The sequence below is a fragment of the Taudactylus pleione genome, unplaced genomic scaffold (genome assembly GCF_031769625.1).
Source record: "Taudactylus pleione unplaced genomic scaffold, aTauple2 ptg001445l, whole genome shotgun sequence".
Classification (NCBI taxonomy): Eukaryota; Metazoa; Chordata; class Amphibia; order Anura; family Myobatrachidae; genus Taudactylus; species Taudactylus pleione.
The window spans coordinates 6,306-30,505 of NW_028285844.1; the positions used below are offsets into that span (position 1 = coordinate 6,306).

General features: G+C 46.0%; 1 protein-coding gene across 1 annotated transcript in view; it reads right to left on the reverse strand.

Moving 5' to 3' along the window:
* Nucleotides 1-677: 677 nt before the first annotated feature.
* The window catches only part of LOC148442580 (interferon-induced GTP-binding protein Mx-like), a gene marked incomplete at its 3' end in the record, with an annotated part of 310,315 nt that continues 286,792 nt past the window's right edge, over nucleotides 678-24,200 (reverse strand). Inside the window, exons 4-7 of the mRNA XM_088463778.1 lie at nucleotides 9,771-9,925; nucleotides 6,414-6,552; nucleotides 3,728-3,926; nucleotides 678-753 (exon numbers count right to left, since the gene is read on the reverse strand). Of these exons, the coding sequence (XP_088319904.1) occupies nucleotides 678-753; nucleotides 3,728-3,926; nucleotides 6,414-6,552; nucleotides 9,771-9,925 (569 nt within the window). The remainder of the gene's footprint in view (nucleotides 754-3,727; nucleotides 3,927-6,413; nucleotides 6,553-9,770; nucleotides 9,926-24,200) is intronic.

A 24,200-nucleotide genomic window follows, 5' to 3' on the forward strand; every position in this document is an offset into this window, starting at 1 on the left:
GGACTGCATTTAAAAGGAACCCGCGCACCGCCGCTAATCAGCGGTGCGCGGCTTACCTTGATCTCCCCGGCGTCTCCGGCAGCAGTCCCGGGGGAAACCAGAGTCCAGCTAGTACAGACTCTGGCTTCCCCCACCGCGATCCCCAGTTCAGTGCTGGCGTCGCGGCGCCAGCAGGGAGAAGGAGCGGCAGCGTGGGCGTCTGTACAGACAGCCCATCGCTGCCGCTCTGGAGAAAAAGAAAAAACTGTAGTCAAAATAAATAAATGTAACTAAGTCAAAAAAAGCCTTAGGGGGCTGCTCCTGCAGACCCCCCCCCGCAGGGTGACCCGACTCCGGCCGGGCACAATCATAAACTGAGGTGCCTGTGGCTCGGGGGCGGGGTATAGAGGAGGATGACCCAAGTGCATCCTGGGAGCAGCTAAAAGCTTTAACTCCGTGGTGCTCGAGGATCCAGGATCCAGCTATACCCCAAGGTCACCCTGTGGACCCCTATGGACCCTGAAGTAGAAATAGTGTTTTTTGATGTTACCATTCTTTTCAATAGGCCATTAATTTCAATGGGGTATGTGTTTCATGTGGAAATCCAATGGAAATGAATGTTATATAGAAATAAATAGAAGCCCTGTACACAAAATAAATAAATGCCATCGAATATCATGACATTCCGGCCAACTTACATTGATGTGCTCCACCAGTTCCGTTGTGAGTCGTGCTAGAAACGGGACAGTGGCTTTCTCTTCATTCAGGAAGTCACTGCAGCAATTAAATGAGAGAATTACATTAGCAGATGCATCACTACCGGAAAAGGGCCTGATTCTGAGTAGAACGTAATGTGGTTACAATTCCGGCCGCCTACTGCGATAGGAAGTCTCATGTGAAAATCTAAGTTGGCCGCATTATGTGACAGCACTGCCCCCAGCCCTCCGCTTGAGAGAGCCACCCTCATTACTAGTATCAGCATTTGCAACTACGCAGGAAACGAGACTGAAGGCGGACAGATCTCTGCATACTCACCTCAGAATAGGTCACAACTCAGTCAGCGCGGACATGCCATGGCCACTGGACAATTATGTGCAAATGCCCCATCACCTCCTATTTGCCACTTAGTAACTCCCAATCAGCCGCACTTGAGATGCGACTGAGATGTGGCCAACCGGGAATCGCTCATGCTTGAATAAAGTTATGTATATGCTGCTAAACATCATGGGATGCTCAGGGGTAAATGTACTAATGTGAGAGTTTCAGAGATGTTGCCCATAGCAACCAATCAGATTCTATTGACCTTTAGCTTGCACCTTTTAGAAGATAATAGCTAGAATCTGATTGGTTACTATGGGCAACATCTCCATTCTAAAAACTCTCACTTTAGTAAATTTACCCCTCAGAATCAGTCCCAAAGGGTTAATGTAGTAGCCTCGGAACTTCTGACGCTGCGGGAATATATGCGAGTCTCCCCGTATTTTTAAAGTGTCGATCCTTTTAAAGGCTAAACAAGATGGTTTAGCCTTAAAAAGGATTGTCACTTTAAAAATACGGGGAGACTCACATAAACCCCCACAGCCTCAGAAGTTCGGAGGCTACTACATTTAGCCCAAAGAGTCGATTTCCGTGCAAAGAGTAAACGTTACTGATTACTTTTTTTAAATAGTCTTTTATACACTGTCAGCCAATAACAAATATTTATTCTGTTTCCAGCATCAGGAGTTCTATTGCCGGTCTTACTGCTTGCTTAGAAACAACTTGGAGGCATCTGAGAAGATACTGTAGAAGCAAAATTAATGATTTCAAATTAATTAGAATTATTGCAATATCTGATGTCTTTTATTTGATACATTTAGCAATGTGTCTCAATTATAATGCAATGAAAGAACCTCCAATTCTTTATTCTTTTGCTGTGCGAGCTTGGAGTATATCCAACATAGGTGCATTGGGTGCAAGGATGGCTTATGAGAAGGGGGGGCCCATGTGTAGTCTCCATGTGTTCCCCCTCCTCTCTTTCCGACGGTGAGGGGAGTAGACTCGAACCCCGGGTACACAGTGCATTCTCACATACACCTCTCCCACTGTGTATGTTCAACTGGGCTCACAGAGTAACACTCAATCGCCAGTATGGGACCTCACTCACCAGAACGCTTACAAAATTATTTTGGGGGGCCCTGTGATGCTTGTCTATCAGCTCCAGGGTCCCCTGCTCTACTCTTCTGAGCATCGGCAAATCAGCCCCTCAACATTGCTTATTTTACATCGCAGCCCCTTGGGGGTGGGTAATAAAATGAAGCTTTCATAAATATCAGCGTCGCGTGCAGCCGCATATCGTGATCCAATATCTCTCTAGGTTGAATATGCCCCTATATGTGGGTTATAGACAGTAAGACGGATACAGCCATGTCTTAGATGTTGTACTATTATGTTTTATTTCTTAATCATATTAGATCAAAAGAGGCCACTATTACATTGAAAAGCAATACATTTAAAAGGCGCTATATTCTTACAATGTTTGTTGCTTCATTGTGCCCGGTAAACCACAGTTTTGCCCAAAGCACTCAGGAGCACCAGTCCTTTGCCAATATAAAATATCCATTAAATGGTCCAAAAGCTCTGTCTATTATTCTACCATAGACAACGCTTTTGGATCACTCAATTATTGTGTTTCTTTAGTGAATTGAGCTATTAGGGCCCTTAGGGGGACATTTGCCAAATTATAGGTAGGTACTGTATTAAAGCAAAATAATAAAAACTATCTAATACACAATAGTGACACATGAAATAAAAATGGATTGTATGGGGTCTATTTATTATCACTACATTTATACAAAAGATTTTCACCTACTTTTGTATAAATTAAGTGTCAGGGTTATTCATCATACATGTAACGCAGAAGATATCACTGATATCTCCTGTTCACAATTGTCCCCCGATAATTTCCAAATTCCCCATACTATAGTATGGGGATGTGTACATTATGTAATTCATCAAGTTCCGAAAAAGCTATTTTTCAGAACTTGACAGATACTGTACGCCATTCTCAGATGGCGTACAGTACCTGACTGAGCAGATTTCCCTCCCTGCTGTGTCCTCTTACCTGTAGCAGCTCCCTCCCGCCTCGCAGAGCAGTCCTCCTGTGAGCCGGGGCCAAGGGAGAGGGCACAGCAGTGGTGGGGGGCTGCATGTCTCAGTGGAGGGGGGCACAGATTTCGGCCATGCTGACAGCTGTAGCTCTGCGGAGGATGAGGGGGGTTTGGGCTGGACACAGACACCATCAGAATTGGTGAGCGGGCGGGCATACGGGCAGATAGGCAGTGGAAGGGAAGGAGGTTCTCTTTTCGCATGCTGCTGCTAGTCTCTTCTCAGTCTGTCTTCAAGCCGCACATGCACAGCTTGAAGACAGGCAGCGAAAACTGAAGGAAGACCGGCGGAGCAGGAGAAAAGTCTCTCACTTCCAAAAGACTGACTTTGTAGTAACAGCAGTATTTCAGAAGTGATAGTTTAGGGCAGGAGGCATGATGAATGCCTCCTAAATGGTGTTTGTACTCGCAGCGAGTTCATACCATAAATATCACAAGTGATAATGATGTTTTGATGAATGGGCCCCTAAGCCCGCTCACCCTCATTCTCATTAATAATTTAATGAATAAATGAGGATAAAACACTGTTTTCCCCTGTTTTCTCCTAATGATCCTTACTGAGAGCAAGAAAAACCCCAGAGAAATAATAAAGAAACACTCACGAGAAATATTTGTGCTCTTCAAAGAAAGTCTTCTCCTTCTCAATGGCCTCCTTCAGCGAGATCCTGTCCTGGATCTCCTGCTGGCCTCGGCACCTCACAATCATGTAGCCTTTCTTTAGGCGGACAGCGTTATTATTTAGTACATTGACAATCGTCTCCTCTGTGCCCTTGTCAATTAAGTCAGGTTTAGTCAGAAATCCTGCAACGGGAAACAAGGGACTAAATTGAATAATGAGGATAAAGAGATCGCTGAGGAAATCCCTGTGCCAGGTGCCTTAGAGCAAGTGTAAACTCCTGTAACTGCAATGCACCTATTATCAGCCTTATATGAATGTGCTCTCCCAGTGCTTCGGAGTATACATCAGCTAGCCTTCACGTTATACAGTAGGTGCCTGTAGGCAGGGCCCCTGGGATCTCTGTTAGGGCCCATTACTGAGGAGTGTTGCCAGGCATGAAAATGTCACCTTATATGCTTCAGGGGGTGCGGCCGTATCCTGAAACACCTGGGATCATTGGTGGGCGACCTCTTAAAAAATACGGGGATCCACGCACATCTGCAGTAACAAGTGTGTATACTTACACCCCACAATAGTTACAGCATAGACAAGTGGTTTGGTGTTAGTAAGAAGTGCAGAAGCAGCATTACTCTATGTGTACAGAATATAGTAATGTAATGACAGGTCATATACACAAAAGATAATAGAGCCTGGAAAGTTATTAATAAATGCGTAAGTCACACTCTGAATATAAAATATTATTACATACCAACACGAAAACCAGATACAAATTAAATATAAACAACTGTTGTTTTTACCTATAAAAATGAAAGGGGTCAATTTAATTGCAGACGATGTCTGCAATGGGCAACTACATCGGCGTTGGGACGAATGCAATGGCACAGCTTGGCTCCGCCCCCGCCCGCAAACTCTTGTCGTCTGGCCTCCCCCGCCCCCGTTTGCTGGCCACGCCCCCCCATTCAAGCCGATCTGGCTGCTCCCTCCCGGAAGGGGCAGCCAGATAGTCGGCAAGTATGAAGTCACCTGAAATAGTGACTCCTAGATCCCTTTCCAAAATCGCGTATTTTGCTATTCTTTCAAACACAGAGATTTACTATGGCAAACACGGGAGTGTTTTCCGTATTTTCGGAGGGGAACACGGGACGAACCCAACGTTAAAATGCACATGTAAACACAAATAGAAAATAAAACACCATCGTCTAAACACGGCAGTACTTTCCATAGACAGGAATACGACATGGGAATTTACCACAAATCGTTATTATAATTACGGGTGCAGAGCCGGCCCTAGGCATAGGCATAATAAGCAAATGCCTAGGGGCAACTGGAATGCTTAGGGGCATTCTAGGGCTCTGCCGCAGTCCCCGCCCCCCCTGCTGCATGCCCCTCCCCCTGCCCTGCTGCTGCCGCTGCCGTGTGGAAAGCCGTGCTGGGATCAAGTTGCTGATCCCAGCATCGGCACAGCAAGAGGAGATGTGTTCCCTACGGGACACATCAGTGTCCAGCGCTGGGATGCTATTTCTGCTCCCAGCACCGGGGAAGCATAGGCGGCGGGTAGGACTTGGCGCCGGTCAATTGTCGGGCAGGACTTGGCTCCGGGTGCGGGCTTACTATAGCCCGTCACCCGGTAGCCTTGGTACAGCGTCGGCCATGGCGGGTGTTTGGCTCTGGCCATGAGCCAAACCCAGCTCGCGGGCCAGCAGCCAATAGGAGGAAGAGGCCAGAAGACGCCGCGATCAAGAAGGAAGACAGCGGAGAGGACTGCGTGGGGTGGAAAGTAAAAGAGCCAACGAAGCTCCCCCCTGCAGCCTCTTCCAACAGAGCAGGTAGGCCCTCCATGAGGTCTACCATATACCCCCTCCCTAGACCACCACGGTTGTCGGGCACTAGGCTCGTGGGGGCATTGTCGGGCTATAGGCCGGTGGGCGTATAGGCGGGTGCAAGGCCCGGGCTACATAGGGGGCATTAGGCCCTAGAGGAAATTATACCCTATTAGGTGTAAGTGATCTGGGTACTAGGCCCAGGTCACTATTGAATAAAGTAGGCGTGCACTAGGCCCGTGGCCATAAGGAGGGCCACCTGTTTTTTTTCCTGTAGGGCTGTTCAGTTCCGTATGGGTAGTTGTTAGGGGGCAACAGTAAAAATTTTGCCTAGGGCACCAAATGGGCTAGGGCCGGCTCTGTATGGGTGTAATCTAAGCAAAATCGGTTAAAAATGGAGGTTTAAAATAGATCCCCTCCTGAGCAGTGTGTCTTTCTTTTTAATAAAAAACCACACATGTAGCCTGCACGTATCACACAGATATATGCCGGCTGTATGTTCAGGAGTATTGGGCTACAGGGAACACGGTAGGAAACACAATCACATACACTATCCAAAAGCTGAACATGTTTCCAACTGGTGGGCGTTAATCATCCTTCTGCCTGTCCTGTGTACATTTTACACCCCTCCCACCTTCTTGTTGACCCTTGTTGTTGACCAACACTTTCACACCCCCTGTCCTCCACAGTTCCCATCTCCGAGTGTAAGATGAGCCCAAATATGTATACGGGCGTATACATACTTTATTTTATACACCTGCACAGTTAGATAACACTTATTTTAGACAAATGACACATTTACGTCTTACTCTTACGTGAGCCCCTTTATAAGATGACCTTTGAACTCACCCACAGTTCTCTCTCCGCCAGGATCCACCAGACGAGCCATCTCCAGAGCTTCCGTTGTAGCGATGTCAACATTACAGGGGACCACAACCAGGCAGATGGTCTCCTGCTTCCCAATGTACTCTGTGATGAGCCTTTTAATCTGTAAACATAACATAATACAGGTAAAGTGCAGAATCCCGGCATTGTTATATACACAGCCGATATCTCCTGGATGTATATAGCAGAACCCCCTTCATACATCCAGGGGATGCTCAATATTTGTGGGATACCCCCCCGAAAATGCCTATTTTGGGGAGATTAATTTAAAAAATGACCTTGATAAATATGCCCCTAAATCTTACATGATACATAAATAAGACATAAAGACACGGAGACTTGTGTTTGGCGAAAACATTTGTCACAATTTATTAAAAATTAATTGGAAATTGAAATCTCAAAATAAGGTGGCGACAAAAACATTCCCCCGTCAGCTGCGCTATCCAGTCATCACATGACACGTGGTGCAGCCCAAGTACTGTATATCTCCCACTCGCTGTGTATCTGCTGCTGTTGCTGATAGAGATGGCTAGTGAGTGAGTGTCTCCACACAGTGACTCCAATCATTTAGATGTTCGAACGATTTGAGTCACTCAAAAGTTGGGGAGTCGAGACACCCACCCACCTCTCTAGCCTCCCACAGTTACATAGTCAGAGGGAGCCAGAGGTTACAGTGTGTAAATGTGTGTTATTACTGTAGTCTGCGGCAGCTCCAGGAGTCGGGACCCGGGAGAGTCATCATTCATGTGATCCTGCCAGTGTGCCTGCCTTCACTGACTCGAGTCGGGAGTCAGCAGTGCAGGGCTGTGGGGGGGCGGAGCTGTGACTCACTCAGAGTCGCGCCGCTAGAGCTGGGTCCCGGTGAGTGCGATGACTCGGGAGAGTCAGTGCAGATTAATCCGTCAGCAGCAGTGCGGGGCTGGGAGGGGCGGAGCTATCAGCGACTCACCCGGCCAATGCTCAGTCAAAGAGTCATTTCCCGAGACACTTTCTCGAGACACTCCACTGAGCTGAGCCATGTGGCTCAACCCAGTAGAGTGAATCACTCTGCCCATGTTTAGTTGATGATGATGCTGTTCCACCCATGAATAAATTCACTCCACACATAGAAAACCGTCAAGGAAGGGGCAGGCAGGTGGGAAACGTCTACTCACGGCATTCAAAAGGAATTGTGCTCAGCCACCATACGCTTATATCACCTCTCACCTCATTCCCATATATAGAAACATATGGAGGCTGCTTTCTTCCCTGGAGAGAGGGAGGGGGAGGCTGATTGACACAGAGGGAGAGGCTGATTGACACGGGATGTGTACGGGTTGCCGGCACTCACGATCCCGGCGGTAACAATCCCGACTCCGGCATCATGACAAGGTTAGGGTACCGTCACCTGTTGGTAGGTTTGAAAATCAGTTGGCGCTCCTGACCTCCCAGAAAAGTGGGCAAGTCTACCTGCCGGCTGTGTTCCCCCTGGACCCCGCCACACCCCTGCACATACCCCTGCAGTGGGGGGAAGGGGGAACAATGACGCTATTTACGCTGAATTACGTCATCATGGACTCCCTGATTCACCATGGCGGTAATCTCAACATTGTGCAGCGGGGCGGGGCCATGATGACGCGATCGCGCGGTCACACCCCCAATGACAAGTCAAGGGGGGAGCCTGAGGGGGCAGCCACAATGTCGGCAAGTATGCATTAGCGCCCATCGCTGAAACAGGCCCTTGATCACTGTGGCGCATCTATAACGGGTGCATGGTGTACATGGGCCGATGCCGCACACCCATGTTCTGTATAACTCTCCGTGGCGGCAACCCATCTGCGCATGTGTTTTGCGCTGGTCTCCGGGAAAATGGTGCAGTAGCCATCTTCCCAGAGACCTAAGTATGGGCAGTAGACTCTGGCACAATCCCATGCTTGTGCCGCCAGCTAGAGAGGAGGGGGCCTGGACAGCGACTCAACACTGGCCCCCTCCTCACTTAATAGACCCCTGCTCATCAGTTTTGTTTTCAACTTTATACCATCTGTGCACATTAAAAATGAACAGATGCGTCCTCTGTGATTTAGGGCTCTATTTATTAACATTATTTTTACTAAAATAAAGTGAAAAAGGGTGTTTTCACACCCTTTTCACATAATTTTAGCTTCACCTGTAGTTATTACAGGGCAATTGGAGTAGAATTAGTAAAATTCTACTCCAACCCCCAGTATCACTTATTTTTAGTAAAGCAGATCGCATTTCCCATAATTGTAATGGGAAATGTGATCCGACCTAAGTTACTAAAAATAAATTGTAAAAAAATACCGGGGGAAGCCCTGTGATAATAACGCCACCTGGAGGTGGCGTTATCCAGGGTCTCCCCCAGTTACCGGGCTCCCACTCTGCTCTAACGGGGAGAGCAGAGGCGGGAGCCGGTACCAGTAATCAGCTATGTGGTCTAAGTAGACCGCAAGCTGATTACTGTAAAAAAAAGAAAAAAAAATTAAACATTTTTTTTTTTACTTACCTGAATCCAGGGACCGGTGATCGGACCTCCGGTGATGGCTCCTCTCCGGTCATCTGGTTTCCCATAGTGCACTGCGGCCCGGTCATCAGGTGATCGGGCCCCAGTGCAGTATGGGAGATCACCTGATCGGGAAGCCTGGAGAAGACCACCGGAGGCCAGGAGGATGCAGGTAAGTGTAATGAAGGGAGGGGGGGTCGCGGGGGTCCGCGGTTGCGGGGGGCGGGGCTTAGCACCGGGGACGAGGCTTAGCGTCGGTGGGGGGTAATAGCGGCGGTCGGTCGGCGCATGCGCGGGCTCTTAGTCGCTGTGTTTTTTCCGAAAATACCGCGACTAGAGTGCGGATGGGATTCGCAGGGACAGAGCTTTATCGCAAGCTCTGTCCCTGCAAGGGATTTATAGTAAATCCCTGTGATATTGCTTGAATTCGCAATGCGAATTCACTCGGTAATATCACACTACAATCCGCATTCAATATGCGGATTGTAGTAAATAGAGCCCTTAGGAATTACTTTCTGCAAACAGGGATTTAATTATTTGACACAACTATAAGACTGGTGACTGCAGAAGTCGTACAACCCTTAGAACAGTCATTTAAACAAGTAATATAGTAGCCAAGTGTTAGACAGAGTGCAGTCAGGGGCCTGATTTAGAGATGTATGTAAACCCGATGGGTGCTTTTTTTCCCTTCAGGCGCCTCTTGCAGCGTTAGCATTCTTACACATCGCTACTGCAGCCAAAGAAGCAGCTGCGATGTGTTCCGCTTCCATCCCTGAATCAGGCCCAGTGGCAGCTAATTCACTAAAGGTCTCACATCTCACCTGGTCTCCAATGTCCTTTGGCTGGTCACCAACTGCCACTCTTGCAATCCCAGGGAGATCAATGAGCGTCAGGTCGGGAACCTCGGAAGAGATCACCTCAAGGCTTATAAGATCAGAACTGATCCCAAAACCTGTACCAGCCATCGCGTCCTGAGCTGCAAATGAGAAATAGGTAAAGCAACATTAGGTAAATGACTGGGTGCAACACCCCTAAAGGAAGGAACTATCCATGTAATGGCCATGTAGTGGCATGAGTGCAGGTCACACACTGGGTAACTGGAGGTACCACCATGGGGTCATGACTAATGGTGTAACGGGATTGGGGGCTTTGAAGAGGACCCCTCTTTGGTTGGCAAGATGGGTCTGTGATTGTCGCATGTGTTTCAGTTCTAGTACAAGCCACGTGGGTAACACATACTTCTCTACTTTATTAATCTCCCTTCGGGGCAAATTTATTAAACACATTTTGCAAGATATCTCCCCAAAACTGACATTCTTATACCAATAGAACCAGGAGTATCTGTTATTATAAATTCATTATTATGCGACACCCTGTTACTCCACATTCACACTTAAAATAGACTTCTCTTGTCATTCCTTTAATAGATATTGTCAGTGATATCCTCTGTCAATACTCGTCCTTAAGTTTTGGTCAGCACAGTGTTAATTAAATGAAAGGTCTTTTCCTATAGCCACAGAGATCTGTACTGCTCAGGTACTTATAATTTATAGCACTGATAAGGAGTTTCCAGCGACATCAGATGTATGTGACGCACACGCTGTGTAGTCTGTGTAAATCAGAGCCCGGTTGTTCTGCTCTTGCTTGGGAGGGTCACAAATGCTAATCCCTCATTCACTGAGCTACTTCCCTCTTGGTTATATATGGATCTTATCACTGTAGTTGTGGAATGTTATGCTGTTATTGTGATCATGAATAATAAACCGGATCCTATGATCACATTAGCTAGGCAGGGTATCTATAGGTAGCAGGGATATATATGCCGGCAGGGTTCTATCTATAGGTAACAGGGTTATACATGCAGGCAGGGTTCTATCTATAGGTAACAGGGTTATACATGCAGGCAGGGTTCTATCTATAGGTAGCAGGGTTATACATGCAGGCAGGGTTCTATCTATAGGTAACAGGGTTATACAAGCAGGCAGGGTTCTATCTATAGGTAACAGGGTTATACATGCAGGCAGGGTTCTATCTATAGGTAGCAGGGTTATATATGCCGTCAGGGTTCTATCTATAGGTAGCAGGGATATATATGACGGCAGGGTTCTATCTATAGGTAACAGGGTTATACATGCAGGCAGGGTTCTATCTATAGGTAGCAGGGTTATACATGCAGGCAGGGTTCTATCTATAGGTAACAGGGTTATACATGCAGGCAGGGTTCTATCTATAGGTAAAAGGGTTATACATGCAGGCAGAGTATCTATAGGTAGCAGGGTTATATATGCAAGCAGGGTTCTATCTATAGGTAGCAGGGTTATATATGCCGGCAGGGTTCTATCTATAGGTAACAGGGTTATACAAGCAGGCAGGGTTCTATCTATAGGTAGCAGGGTTATATATGCAGGCAGGGTTCTATCTATAGGTAACAGGGTTATACAAGCAGGCAGGGTTCTATCTATAGGTAGCAGGGTTATATATGCCGGCAGGGTTCTATCTATAGGTAGCAGGGTTATACATGCAGGCAGGGTTCTATCTATAGGTAGCAGGGTTATACATGCAGGCAGGGTTCTATCTATAGGTAGCAGGGTTATATATGCCGGCAGGGTTCTATCTATAGGTAACAGGGTTATACAAGCAGGCAGGGTTCTATCTATAGGTAGCAGGTATATATATATGCCGGCAGGGTTCTATCTATAGGTAACAGGGTTATACAAGCAGGCAGGGTTCTATCTATAGGTAGCAGGGTTATACATGCAGGCAGGGTTCTATCTATAGGTAGCAGGGTTATACATGCAGGCAGGGTTCTATCTATAGGTAGCAGGGTTATACATGCAGGCAGGGTTCTATCTATAGGTAGCAGGGTTATACATGCAGGCAGGGTTCTATCTCTAGGTAGCAGGGTTATATATGCAGGCAGGGTTCTATCTATAAGTAACAGGGTTATACAAGCAGGCAGGGTTCTATCTATAGGTAACAGGGTTATACAAGCAGGCAGGGATCTATCTATAGGTAGCAGGGTTATATATGCAGGCAGGGTTCTATCTATAGGTAACAGGGTTGTACAAGCAGGCAGGGTTCTATCTATAGGTAGCAGGGTTATATATGCCGGCAGGGTTCTATCTATAGGTAGCAGGGTTATACATGCAGGCAGGGTTCTATCTATAGGTAGCAGGGTTATATATGCCGGCAGGGTTCTATCTATAGGTAACAGGGTTATACAAGCAGGCAGGGTTCTATCTATAGGTAGCAGGGTTATATATGCAGGCAGGGATCTATCTATAGGTAACAGGGTTATACAAGCAGGCAGGGTTCTATCTATAGGTAGCAGGGTTATACATGCAGGCAGGGTTCTATCTATAGGTAGCAGGGTTATACATGCAGGCAGGGTTCTATTTCTAGGTAGCAGGGTTATATATGCAGGCATGGTTCTATCTATAAGTAACAGGGTTATATATGCAGGCAGGGTTCTATCTATAGGTAGCAGGGTTATACATGCAGGCAGGGTTCTATCTATAGGTAGCAGGGTTCTATCTATAGGTAGCAGGGTTATACATGCAGGTAGGGTTCTATCTATAGGTAGCAGGGTTATACATGCAGGCAGGGTTCTATTTCTAGGTAGCAGGGTTATATATGCAGGCATGGTTCTATCTATAAGTAACAGGGTTATACAAGCAGGCAGGGTTCTATCTATAGGTAGCAGGGTTATACATGCAGGCAGGGTTCTATCTATAGGTAGCAGGGTTATATATGCAGGCAGGGTTCTATCTATAGGTAGCAGGGTTATACATGCAGGCAGGGTTCTATCTATAGGTAGCAGGGTTCTATCTATAGGTAGCAGGGTTATACATGCAGGTAGGGTTCTATCTATAGGTTGCAGGGTTATACATGCAGGCAGGGTTCTATCTATAGGTAGCAGGGTTATACATGCAGGCAGGGTTCTATCTATAGGTAGCAGGGTTATACATGCAGGCAGGGTATCTATCTATAGGTAGCAGGGTTATACATGCAGGCAGGGTTCTATCTATAGGTAACAGGGTTATACATGCAGGCAGGGTTCTATCTATAGGTAGCAGGGTTCTATCTATAGGTAGCAGGGTTATACATGCAGGTAGGGTTCTATCTATAGGTAGCAGGGTTCTATCTATAGGTAACAGGGTTATACAAGCAGGCAGGGTTCTATCTATAGGTAGCAGGGTTATACATGCAGGCAGGGTTCTATCTATAGGTAGCAGGGTTATACATGCAGGCAGGGTTCTATTTCTAGGAAGCAGGGTTATATATGCAGGCATGGTTCTATCTATAAGTAACAGGGTTATATATGCAGGCAGGGTTCTATCTATAGGTAGCAGGGTTATACATGCAGGCAGGGTTCTATCTATAGGTAGCAGGGTTCTATCTATAGGTAGCAGGGTTATACATGCAGGTAGGGTTCTATCTATAGGTAGCAGGGTTATACATGCAGGCAGGGTTCTATTTCTAGGTAGCAGGGTTATATATGCAGGCATGGTTCTATCTATAAGTAACAGGGTTATACAAGCAGGCAGGGTTCTATCTATAGGTAGCAGGGTTATACATGCAGGCAGGGTTCTATCTATAGGTAGCAGGGTTATATATGCAGGCAGGGTTCTATCTATAGGTAGCAGGGTTATACATGCAGGCAGGGTTCTATCTATAGGTAGCAGGGTTCTATCTATAGGTAGCAGGGTTATACATGCAGGTAGGGTTCTATCTATAGGTTGCAGGGTTATACATGCAGGCAGGGTTCTATCTATAGGTAGCAGGGTTATACATGCAGGCAGGGTTCTATCTATAGGTAGCAGGGTTATACATGCAGGCAGGGTATCTATCTATAGGTAGCAGGGTTATACATGCAGGCAGGGTTCTATCTATAGGTAACAGGGTTATACATGCAGGCAGGGTTCTATCTATAGGTAACAGGGTTATACATGCAGGCAGGGTATCTATAGGTAGCAGGGTTATATATGCAGGCAGGGTTCTATCTATAGGTAGCAGGGTTATATATGCCGGCAGGGTTCTATCTATAGGTAACAGGGTTATACATGCAGGCAGGGTTCTATCTATAGGTAGCAGGGTTATACATGCAGGCAGGGTTCTATCTATAGGTAGCAGGGTTATACATGCAGGCAGGGTATCTATCTATAGGTAGCAGGGTTATACATGCAGGCAGGGTTCTATTTCTAGGTAGCAGGGTTATATATGCAGGCATGGTTCTATCTATAAGTAACAGGGTTATATATGCAGGCAGGGTTCTATCTATAGGTAGCAGGGTTATACATGCAGGCAGGGTTCTATCTATAGGTAGCAGGGTTCTATCTATAGGTAGCAGGGTTATACATGCAGGTAGGGTTCTATCTATAGGTAGCAGGGTTATACATGCAGGCAGGGTTCTATTTCTAGGTAGCAGGGTTATATATGCAGGCATGGTTCTATCTATAAGTAACAGGGTTATACAAGCAGGCAGGGTTCTATCTATAGGTAGCAGGGTTATACATGCAGGCAGGGTTCTATCTATAGGTAGCAGGGTTATATATGCAGGCAGGGTTCTATCTATAGGTAGCAGGGTTATACATGCAGGCAGGGTTCTATCTATAGGTAGCAGGGTTCTATCTATAGGTAGCAGGGTTATACATGCAGGTAGGGTTCTATCTATAGGTTGCAGGGTTATACATGCAGGCAGGGTTCTATCTATAGGTAGCAGGGTTATACATGCAGGCAGGGTTCTATCTATAGGTAGCAGGGTTATACATGCAGGCAGGGTATCTATCTATAGGTAGCAGGGTTATACATGCAGGCAGGGTTCTATCTATAGGTAACAGGGTTATACATGCAGGCAGGGTTCTATCTATAGGTAGCAGGGTTCTATCTATAGGTAGCAGGGTTATACATGCAGGTAGGGTTCTATCTATAGGTAGCAGGGTTCTATCTATAGGTAACAGGGTTATACAAGCAGGCAGGGTTCTATCTATAGGTAGCAGGGTTATACATGCAGGCAGGGTTCTATCTATAGGTAGCAGGGTTATACATGCAGGCAGGGTTCTATTTCTAGGTAGCAGGGTTATATATGCAGGCATGGTTCTATCTATAAGTAACAGGGTTATATATGCAGGCAGGGTTCTATCTATAGGTAGCAGGGTTATACATGCAGGCAGGGTTCTATCTATAGGTAGCAGGGTTCTATCTATAGGTAGCAGGGTTATACATGCAGGTAGGGTTCTATCTATAGGTAGCAGGGTTATACATGCAGGCAGGGTTCTATTTCTAGGTAGCAGGGTTATATATGCAGGCATGGTTCTATCTATAAGTAACAGGGTTATACAAGCAGGCAGGGTTCTATCTATAGGTAGCAGGGTTATACATGCAGGCAGGGTTCTATCTATAGGTAGCAGGGTTATATATGCAGGCAGGGTTCTATCTATAGGTAGCAGGGTTATACATGCAGGCAGGGTTCTATCTATAGGTAGCAGGGTTCTATCTATAGGTAGCAGGGTTATACATGCAGGTAGGGTTCTATCTATAGGTTGCAGGGTTATACATGCAGGCAGGGTTCTATCTATAGGTAGCAGGGTTATACATGCAGGCAGGGTTCTATCTATAGGTAGCAGGGTTATACATGCAGGCAGGGTATCTATCTATAGGTAGCAGGGTTATACATGCAGGCAGGGTTCTATCTATAGGTAACAGGGTTATACATGCAGGCAGGGTTCTATCTATAGGTAACAGGGTTATACATGCAGGCAGGGTATCTATAGGTAGCAGGGTTATATATGCAGGCAGGGTTCTATCTATAGGTAGCAGGGTTATATATGCCGGCAGGGTTCTATCTATAGGTAACAGGGTTATACATGCAGGCAGGGTTCTATCTATAGGTAGCAGGGTTATACATGCAGGCAGGGTTCTATCTATAGGTAGCAGGGTTATACATGCAGGCAGGGTATCTATCTATAGGTAGCAGGGTTATACATGCAGGCAGGGTTCTATCTATAGGTAACAGGGTTATACATGCAGGCAGGGTATATATCTATAGGTAACAGGGTTATACATGCAGGCAGGGTATCTATAGGTAGCAGGGTTATATATGCAGGCAGGGTTCTATCTATAGGTAGCAGGGTTATATATGCCGGCAGGGTTCTATCTATAGGTAACAGGGTTATACAAGCAGGCAGGGTTCTATCTATAGGTAGCAGGGTTATATATGCAGGCAGGGTTCTATCTATAGGTAACAGGGTTATACAAGCAGGCAGGGTTCTATCTATAGGTAGCAGGGTTATATATGCCGGCAGGGTTCTATCTATAGGTAACAGGGTTATACAAGCAGGCAGGGTTCTATCTATAGGTAGCAGGGTTATACATGCCGGCAGGGTTCTATCTATAGGTAGCAGGGTTCTATCTATAGGTAGCAGGGTTATACATGCAGGCAGGGTTCTATCTATAGGTAGCAGGGCTATACATGCAGGCAGGGTTCTATCTATAGGTAGCAGGGTTATACATGCAGGCAGGGTTCTATCTATAGGTAGCAGGGTTATACATGCAGGCAGGGTTCTATCTATAGGTAGCAGGGTTATACATGCAGGCAGGGTTCTATCTATAGGTAGCAGGGTTATACATGCAGGCAGGGTTCTATCTATAGGTAGCAGGGTTATACATGCCGGCAGGGTTCTATCTATAGGTAGCAGGGTTATACATGCAGGCAGGGTTCTATCTCTAGGTAGCAGGGTTATATATGCAGGCAGGGTTCTATCTATAAGTAACAGGGTTATACAAGCAGGCAGGGTTCTATCTATAGGTAACAGGGTTATACAAGCAGGCAGGGATCTATCTATAGGTAGCAGGGTTATATATGCCGGCAGGGTTCTACCTATAGGTAACAGGGTTATACAAGCAGGCAGGGTTCTATCTATAGGTAGCAGGGTTATATATGCAGGCAGGGTTCTATCTATAGGTAACAGGGTTGTACAAGCAGGCAGGGTTCTATCTATAGGTAGCAGGGTTATATATGCCGGCAAGGTTCTATCTATAGGTAGCAGGGTTATACATGCAGGCAGGGTTCTATCTATAGCTAGCAGGGTTATATATGCCGGCAGGGTTCTATCTATAGGTAACAGGGTTATACAAGCAGGCAGGGTTCTATCTATAGGTAGCAGGGTTATATATGCCGGCAGGGTTCTATCTATAGGTAACAGGGTTATACAAGCAGGCAGGGTTCTATCTATAGGTAGCAGGGTTATACATGCAGGCAGGGTTCTATCTATAGGTAGCAGGGTTATACATGCAGGCAGGGTTCTATTTCTAGGTAGCAGGGTTATATATGCAGGCAGGGTTCTATCTATAAGTAACAGGGTTATACAAGCAGGCAGGGTTCTATCTATAGGTAGCAGGGTTATACATGCAGGCAGGGTTCTATCTATAGGTAGCAGGGTTATATATGCAGGCAGGGTTCTATCTATAGGTAGCAGGGTTATACATGCAGGCAGGGTTCTATCTATAGGTAGCAGGGTTCTATCTATAGGTAGCAGGGTTATACATGCAGGTAGGGTTCTATCTATAGGTAGCAGGGTTATACATGCAGGCAGGGTTCTATCTATAGGTAGCAGGGTTATACATGCAGGCAGGGTTCTATCTATAGGTAGCAGGGTTATACATGCAGGCAGGGTATCTATCTATAGGTAGCAGGGTTATACATGCAGGCAGGGTTCTATCTATAGGTAGCAGGGTTATACATGCAGGCAGGGTTCTATCTATAGGTAACAGGGTTATACATGCAGGCAGGGTTCTATCTATAGGTAACAGGGTTATACATGCAGGCAGGGTATATATCTATAGGTAACAGGGTTATACATGCAGGCAGGGTATCTATAGGTAGCAGGGTTATATATGCAGGCAGGGTTCTATCTATAGGTAGCAGGGTTATATATGCCGGCAGGGTTCTATCTATAGGTAACAGGGTTATACAAGCAGGCAGGGTTCTATCTATAGGTAGCAGGGTTATATATGCAGGCAGGGTTCTATCTATAGGTAACAGGGTTATACAAGCAGGCAGGGTTCTATCTATAGGTAGCAGGGTTATATATGCCGGCAGGGTTCTATCTATAGGTAGGGTTATACAAGCAGGCAGGGTTCTATCTATAGGTAGCAGGGTTATACATGCAGGCAGGGTTCTATCTATAGGTAGCAGGGTTATACATGCCGGCAGGGTTCTATCTATAGGTAGCAGGGTTCTATCTATAGGTAGCAGGGTTATACATGCAGGCAGGGTTCTATCTATAGGTAGCAGGGCTATACATGCAGGCAGGGTTCTATCTATAGGTAGCAGGGTTATACATGCAGGCAGGGTTCTATCTATAGGTAGCAGGGTTATACATGCAGGCAGGGTTCTATCTATAGGTAGCAGGGTTATACATGCAGGCAGGGTTCTATCTATAGGTAGCAGGGTTATACATGCAGGCAGGGTTCTATCTATAGGTAGCAGGGTTATACATGCAGGCAGGGTTCTATCTATAGGTAGCAGGGTTATACATGCAGGCAGGGTTCTATCTATAGGTAGCAGGGTTATATATGCAGGCAGGGTTCTATCTATAGGTAACAGGGTTATACAAGCAGGTGATAATTTTTTTTTAGAGCCTCCGTGTTTTGGGTGTAATGATCAGGATGTGAGAGTATAATACTGGGGCTATTGTCGCTATGTTCATAGAATCATATCTCTCTTTTTTTAGTGGATGGTACTGTGTGTCCAATTCAGACGAGGTCGGAAGGCTGCGTTCGCACGCACCCGTCCACATTCAAAGTATGCAAATCCCGCTATCGCAAGCAAGACATTAACACGCCCACTATGTTTTGCCGTGCGATCGCGGAATGAAATTAGACACCTACTAGCCTGACATAAGATGCCCACTTGCCCTTAGTAACATACGTCATCTCTAGGAAGTGTATTAAACAATCGGTAACATCGGTTGACATCGGACCCGTACGGATACCGTACCGCAAGCACTGCGAGTGCTGCTGTGCTTATTTTAGCCATGTGACGTGTATGCTGACGATGCATCTTAATTATGTACTCCCCTGAAATGGCGTTTAAACGCACAGACGCGCCTGCGTTTGCACTACCACACTCCCGCTACCATAGACCTCCCTTTGTCACCACCCGCAAATAGCACGTCCTGTCACTCATGCTTGCGTTTTCCGATCACAGCGACTGGTTCGCGTACGCGCACTGCGTCTTATAAGCATGCACAGATTGCGAACATCGGCCGGCTGCGTGCGAACGCAGCCTTGCTACCAGGTCTGAATCAGGCCCCGTATTTCCAGTGAATTGTTCTTATACCAAGAGAACTAGCAGTATCTGTTATTATTAGAGATGTGCGCCGACCCTCATGTTTAGGTTTTGGTTTTGGATCTGGATCTCCCCTGCTTTTTGATCTGAATCTGGTTTTGGATTTTTTTTCCTTGGTGTTTTGTTTTCGTGTTTTGGTTTTGGATCTGGATTTTTTTCTTAAAAAATAAAAAAAAAACGATAAAATCGCATAAAATATGCCTTTTTTGTTCCTACAGTAATAATAACCTCAATAACATTTATTTCCACTCGTTTCCAGTCAATTTTGGTTACCTCACAGCTCACAATATTGATTTTTTTCATCTAGTTAAAGGGCCAAAAGGTTGCATCCAGCTTGCTGGCTCAAAACTGATTGATATAATTATTAATAGAGTTGAGGACTGTGCAAAGATGATGGTTGGGATACCCTTGAGGATTGAAGGCATGGGCCTTCATAGAGGTCAAGGAAGTTGACGGCCTTGCATTAACGTGATGACTGCTGGCAGCAGCTACAACATGTGGTTCTTGGCCTTGCTCTCCTGTCATGTGACAGCCCTCCATATTTTCTGCAGTCTTGAAGCAGTGTCACAAGCACCAATAGTGTAGCCAAGGTGCGGTTACAAAACTCACACACGTGCAGTCGTGCGCACACAGAAAAAAACTATACAAAAGACACTATTTATTTTTTTTCGGGTCCAGAACTTTGGCCCAGAGCACAGATTAGTGATGACTGGAGTCGGGCAGCACTAGGTTGTGTTGCTGTATCTTGTGTGGCTAAGCCTAACACGCGCACACACAGAAAATAAATAGACAAAAGACACTATTTTTTTGGGGGGGGGGGGGTTTCGGGTCCAGAATTTGGGCCCAGAGCACAGATTGATGACGACTGGAGTCGGGCAGCACTAGGTTGCGTTGCCAACTTGCTAGATCTTGTGCGGCTAAGCCTAACACGCACAGACACACAGACAATTATTAGAAAAAAAGACAATTGATTGTTATTTTTTTCAGCTCCAGAACTTGGGCCCAGAGCACAGATTGATCACGACTGGAGTCAGGCAGCACTAGGTTGCAACTTCGGTTGCTGGCTGGATCTTGTGCAGTACTGCGGTTAAGCCTAACACACACACACACACGCACACACACACACACACACACACACACACACACACACACACACACACAGAAACATATAAAAGACACTTTGATTGATTTTTTTTTTTACTATATATTTTTTTTTAGTTCAGAACTTGGGCCCAGATGGAGACAGCACCAGCCCAGATGTATCTGCAGTTCTGCACCAGCCCAGATGGACACAGCACCAGCCCAGATGTATCTGCAGTTCTGCACCAGCCCAGATGGACACAGCAGACATGAAAAACACCAGCCCAGAATGGATCAGCAGTCACCAGCCCAGGACACAGCAGACAGCACCAGCACCTCTTCCAGCCCTACACTACCCACCCTCCCTGTTCAGTCTCCACAGCTGGAGTGAAATGGCGTCCGTCGCGTGGTCCCTTATATACTACATTGATCATAGAGACGAAAGCTCGTGAACCGCGAGATTTCAGACTCTATCGTTTTCCTCGGTATCGAGATCCGAGTCTGGCGGGAAACTCTGAGCCTGCTTGGATCTGACTCGGTTCTGCTAAATTCTGGTCCGAGATCTGAACCCGCTCATCACTAGTTATTATAAATTCATTATTATGCAACACTGTTACTCCACATTCTCACTTAAAATAGACTTCTCATGTTATTCCTTTTACTGATATTACTGATTTAAATACCTGGAATATTAAGCAATCATCAGCATTTTCATTATCACATGGGAATTAAGATACCTGTTTATAATGCATATCGAATAAAGAAATGATTTTAAATAGAATTATAAATGTGTTTTGGGAATATGAGTGCACCCAACTGAAACTGAGGTCCTGATTCTGGTTGGATCGCAATGCTGTGTTCGCACGAGACGGACGATGTTTGCATTCTACGTATAAGACGCAGTGCACGTGCGCGAACCAGGCACTGCGATAGGGAACGCGAACGCAGGCAGTACGCAGACCCATCACTCCGTGATTGACAGGAAGTGCAGTATGTGGGTGGTGATGGTGGGTGGTCGTGCGAATGCAGGCGTGTCAGTGCGCTCGAATTTCTGTTGCAGGGGCGTGCATAAATTATTCACAGTGAACCCATGCGCAGCCTGAGGACTCACTGCGCGCAGGAAATGTAACAACTTCTGCGGCAGGGTCATGTCAACCACAAGCGTGCGTGCAGCTCCGATGTTACTCAATGTTACCGATGATTTCCCATACTTGCGCATTTGTACGGATGTGAGTAGAGGGTAAGGGGGCGGCATTATGTAGTGCTGGGCATCTACGACTCGTGCTGCGACGGCAGTGCATATGCATTCATTAGCATATTTTCGATGCGGCCGGGTACGTGCGAACGCAGCCTTGCGATCTGTGCTGAATCAGGCCCTGATTCCCTTCTTTCTCTCTTCTGGAACTTTGCATATATAATAGAATCAGTGGTGGCACCAATTACTCACTTATAGGCATGAAACTTTACCCTATAAGCTGAATATTATAGACAATATTCCCCTGGTGCTATTTACATCTACTAATAGCTTGGTGCGGGAGTTCTGGTCTTTGCTAAACTCTTAGGTGCTTATATCACACAGATAATGGCCCTCATTCAGACCCACTCGCAAGCGGGCGCACGTACGTTAGGCGTACGTACAAAATTATTTAAATTCAATGGCTCGCTCGTATTTTCGTTCGCATCTAAAATTCCTCCCTAAACTCAGGCGACCCCTCCTCTAACTAACGAGCGTGCGAAATAGCGAGCGTACATCCCCGAAATGGCTTGAAGGGAACGCACGCACAAGTGAAACCGGAAGTGGCCTTGTCAGATGTCGATTACCTGCTCCTTTATTCTGCCTACCTCCCTCAATCGTATCATGCCAATCAATGTATCAATTAGCTTAATTGTTTGTTTTTTTTCAACACAATGCAAGAAACTTTACTCTTGTCCGTGTTTGTGTTTACCCGCAGAATACGTACGGATAGAACATTCGCTTTTATTGTTCAAAAAACATGTGAACCACAATTAAACAATTGTTCTATTGCTGTGGGTCCCCGCATATTTTCCGGGGTTCATTTCTTTATTTAAATTTGCAAACGCATGTCACTGCATCAAGCCTATCATAACTCTCCAGAGATTTCTGGCCCTGTTGAACACATGACTCATACACTAACCAATAAAATTGTTCCTGTTAATTTCCAAAATACATTAGCCAATCAGAAATTTTTGCCACACTTTATCAAAAATGTTTTGTATGAAAAACACCATTGCCATCATGAGAGCCTCCGCATTCACCAGGCGCGAGCTGCTGGTGCTTACGGAGGTGATGGATAGGCGGATCACCAGCCAGCCTCCACCCATCACCAACCGGCAGAAGCGCTCCGCGTATGCGGAGGCACGGTCCCGCCTGCGGTCGTTGGGTTCACGCCGCAACATCGGGCAGCTGGAGCGCAGGTGGTCAGACCTGCAACGGCGAACGCCCTGCTTGCTGGCATGCTTTCGCATGCAGATCCTTGAAAGTAAGTGTTATGTATTGTGGTTTTCATGTTTGTGTTTGTGGGGCAAACTGCGTGTGCATGTTTTCCTGTCTGTCCTATTAATTATTTGTCCTCATATCTGCGTGTGCATGTTTTCCTGTCTGTCCTATTAATTATTTGTTCTCATATCAGCGTGTGCTTGTTTTCCCTCTATTTCTTTTTTTTTCATTCTACTCCTTTTTGCATGTTTTTTGTTGCTGGTTTTTTTTTTTTTATTTGGGCCCCGGATTTGCCCAGAAACTAACCTCAATTTGTTTGACATATTTTAGGAGGACAGCCAAGACTACGCCGTCACCGTCCGGCCAGACGGCGTTCCCGGCCACTATCCCCAACCCCCAGCCAACACTCCACCCCAAATATTTCCCCTATACCCCACTCCTCCCCAGCCTTCCCAGACCCTCTCCCGGAACTGTCGGGCCTCCTTCCCCTCCGTCCCACTTCCCCCTCTCCTCCACCCACCCCTCTTCCAATTACCCCCTCCCCGGAGTCCATCATTACCCCTCCCCGTTCTTTGGGGAATGAAGGCTCCTCCGAGGAGGAACATGGAGGGACTTCCGGAGCTCCCGTTTTGGCTCCCGGTATGTTTTTCTTTCTCATTTTTTTTAACCACAAACTGTTTGTATGTAATCATGTGTCGTGCCTTTATTCGTGCTTGTTTGGTTTACTTTTGGTGATTTAGCAGTTTGCCTTTACCTCTTCCTGCTGATTTCAACATACACATATCACACCTGTGTGAATTTGTACATAGGCCTTGTATTTTTGGCAGCACCCCCTTTTTGTTTTGGTTTTTCTTTTTTCGGTTTAGGAGTGATTTCGTTGTGTTTTTGTTTTTTTAATGTGGATTCCCTATTGTTTTATTAATCCACACACTTTTCTCACCCACAGAGGAACAGAGGCGTCGACAAGAGGTGGACGATTGTGTTGGCCAGATGCGCCAACATGTCATTGGCATTCTTGTGGCCCTTGACCGGCTGTCTGGCATCCTTCGCCAGTAGTTTTTTTTGTTTTTTTTCGTTTTGTAAATAAATTTTGTAGTTCTAATATACGTTCTGGCTCATTCTTTTTTTCAAAAACAAAAATAGTTTTCCCTGACATAAGTAGACTGTTCCTGCAAGGATTTCCCTTTTTTAAAAGTTAGATTGTATTTTGTATTTGTATGTTAAACAGCCACAAGAAACACATAACAGTAACAATGTCATTTCCCTTTTTGGGTGTAGTGTCAATTAGATATTTCGCCATTTTACAGGTTCCTAGTTGGTGTGCAAGCTGCTTAGGCCAATCTTCAAAATCCAAAGGTTTGG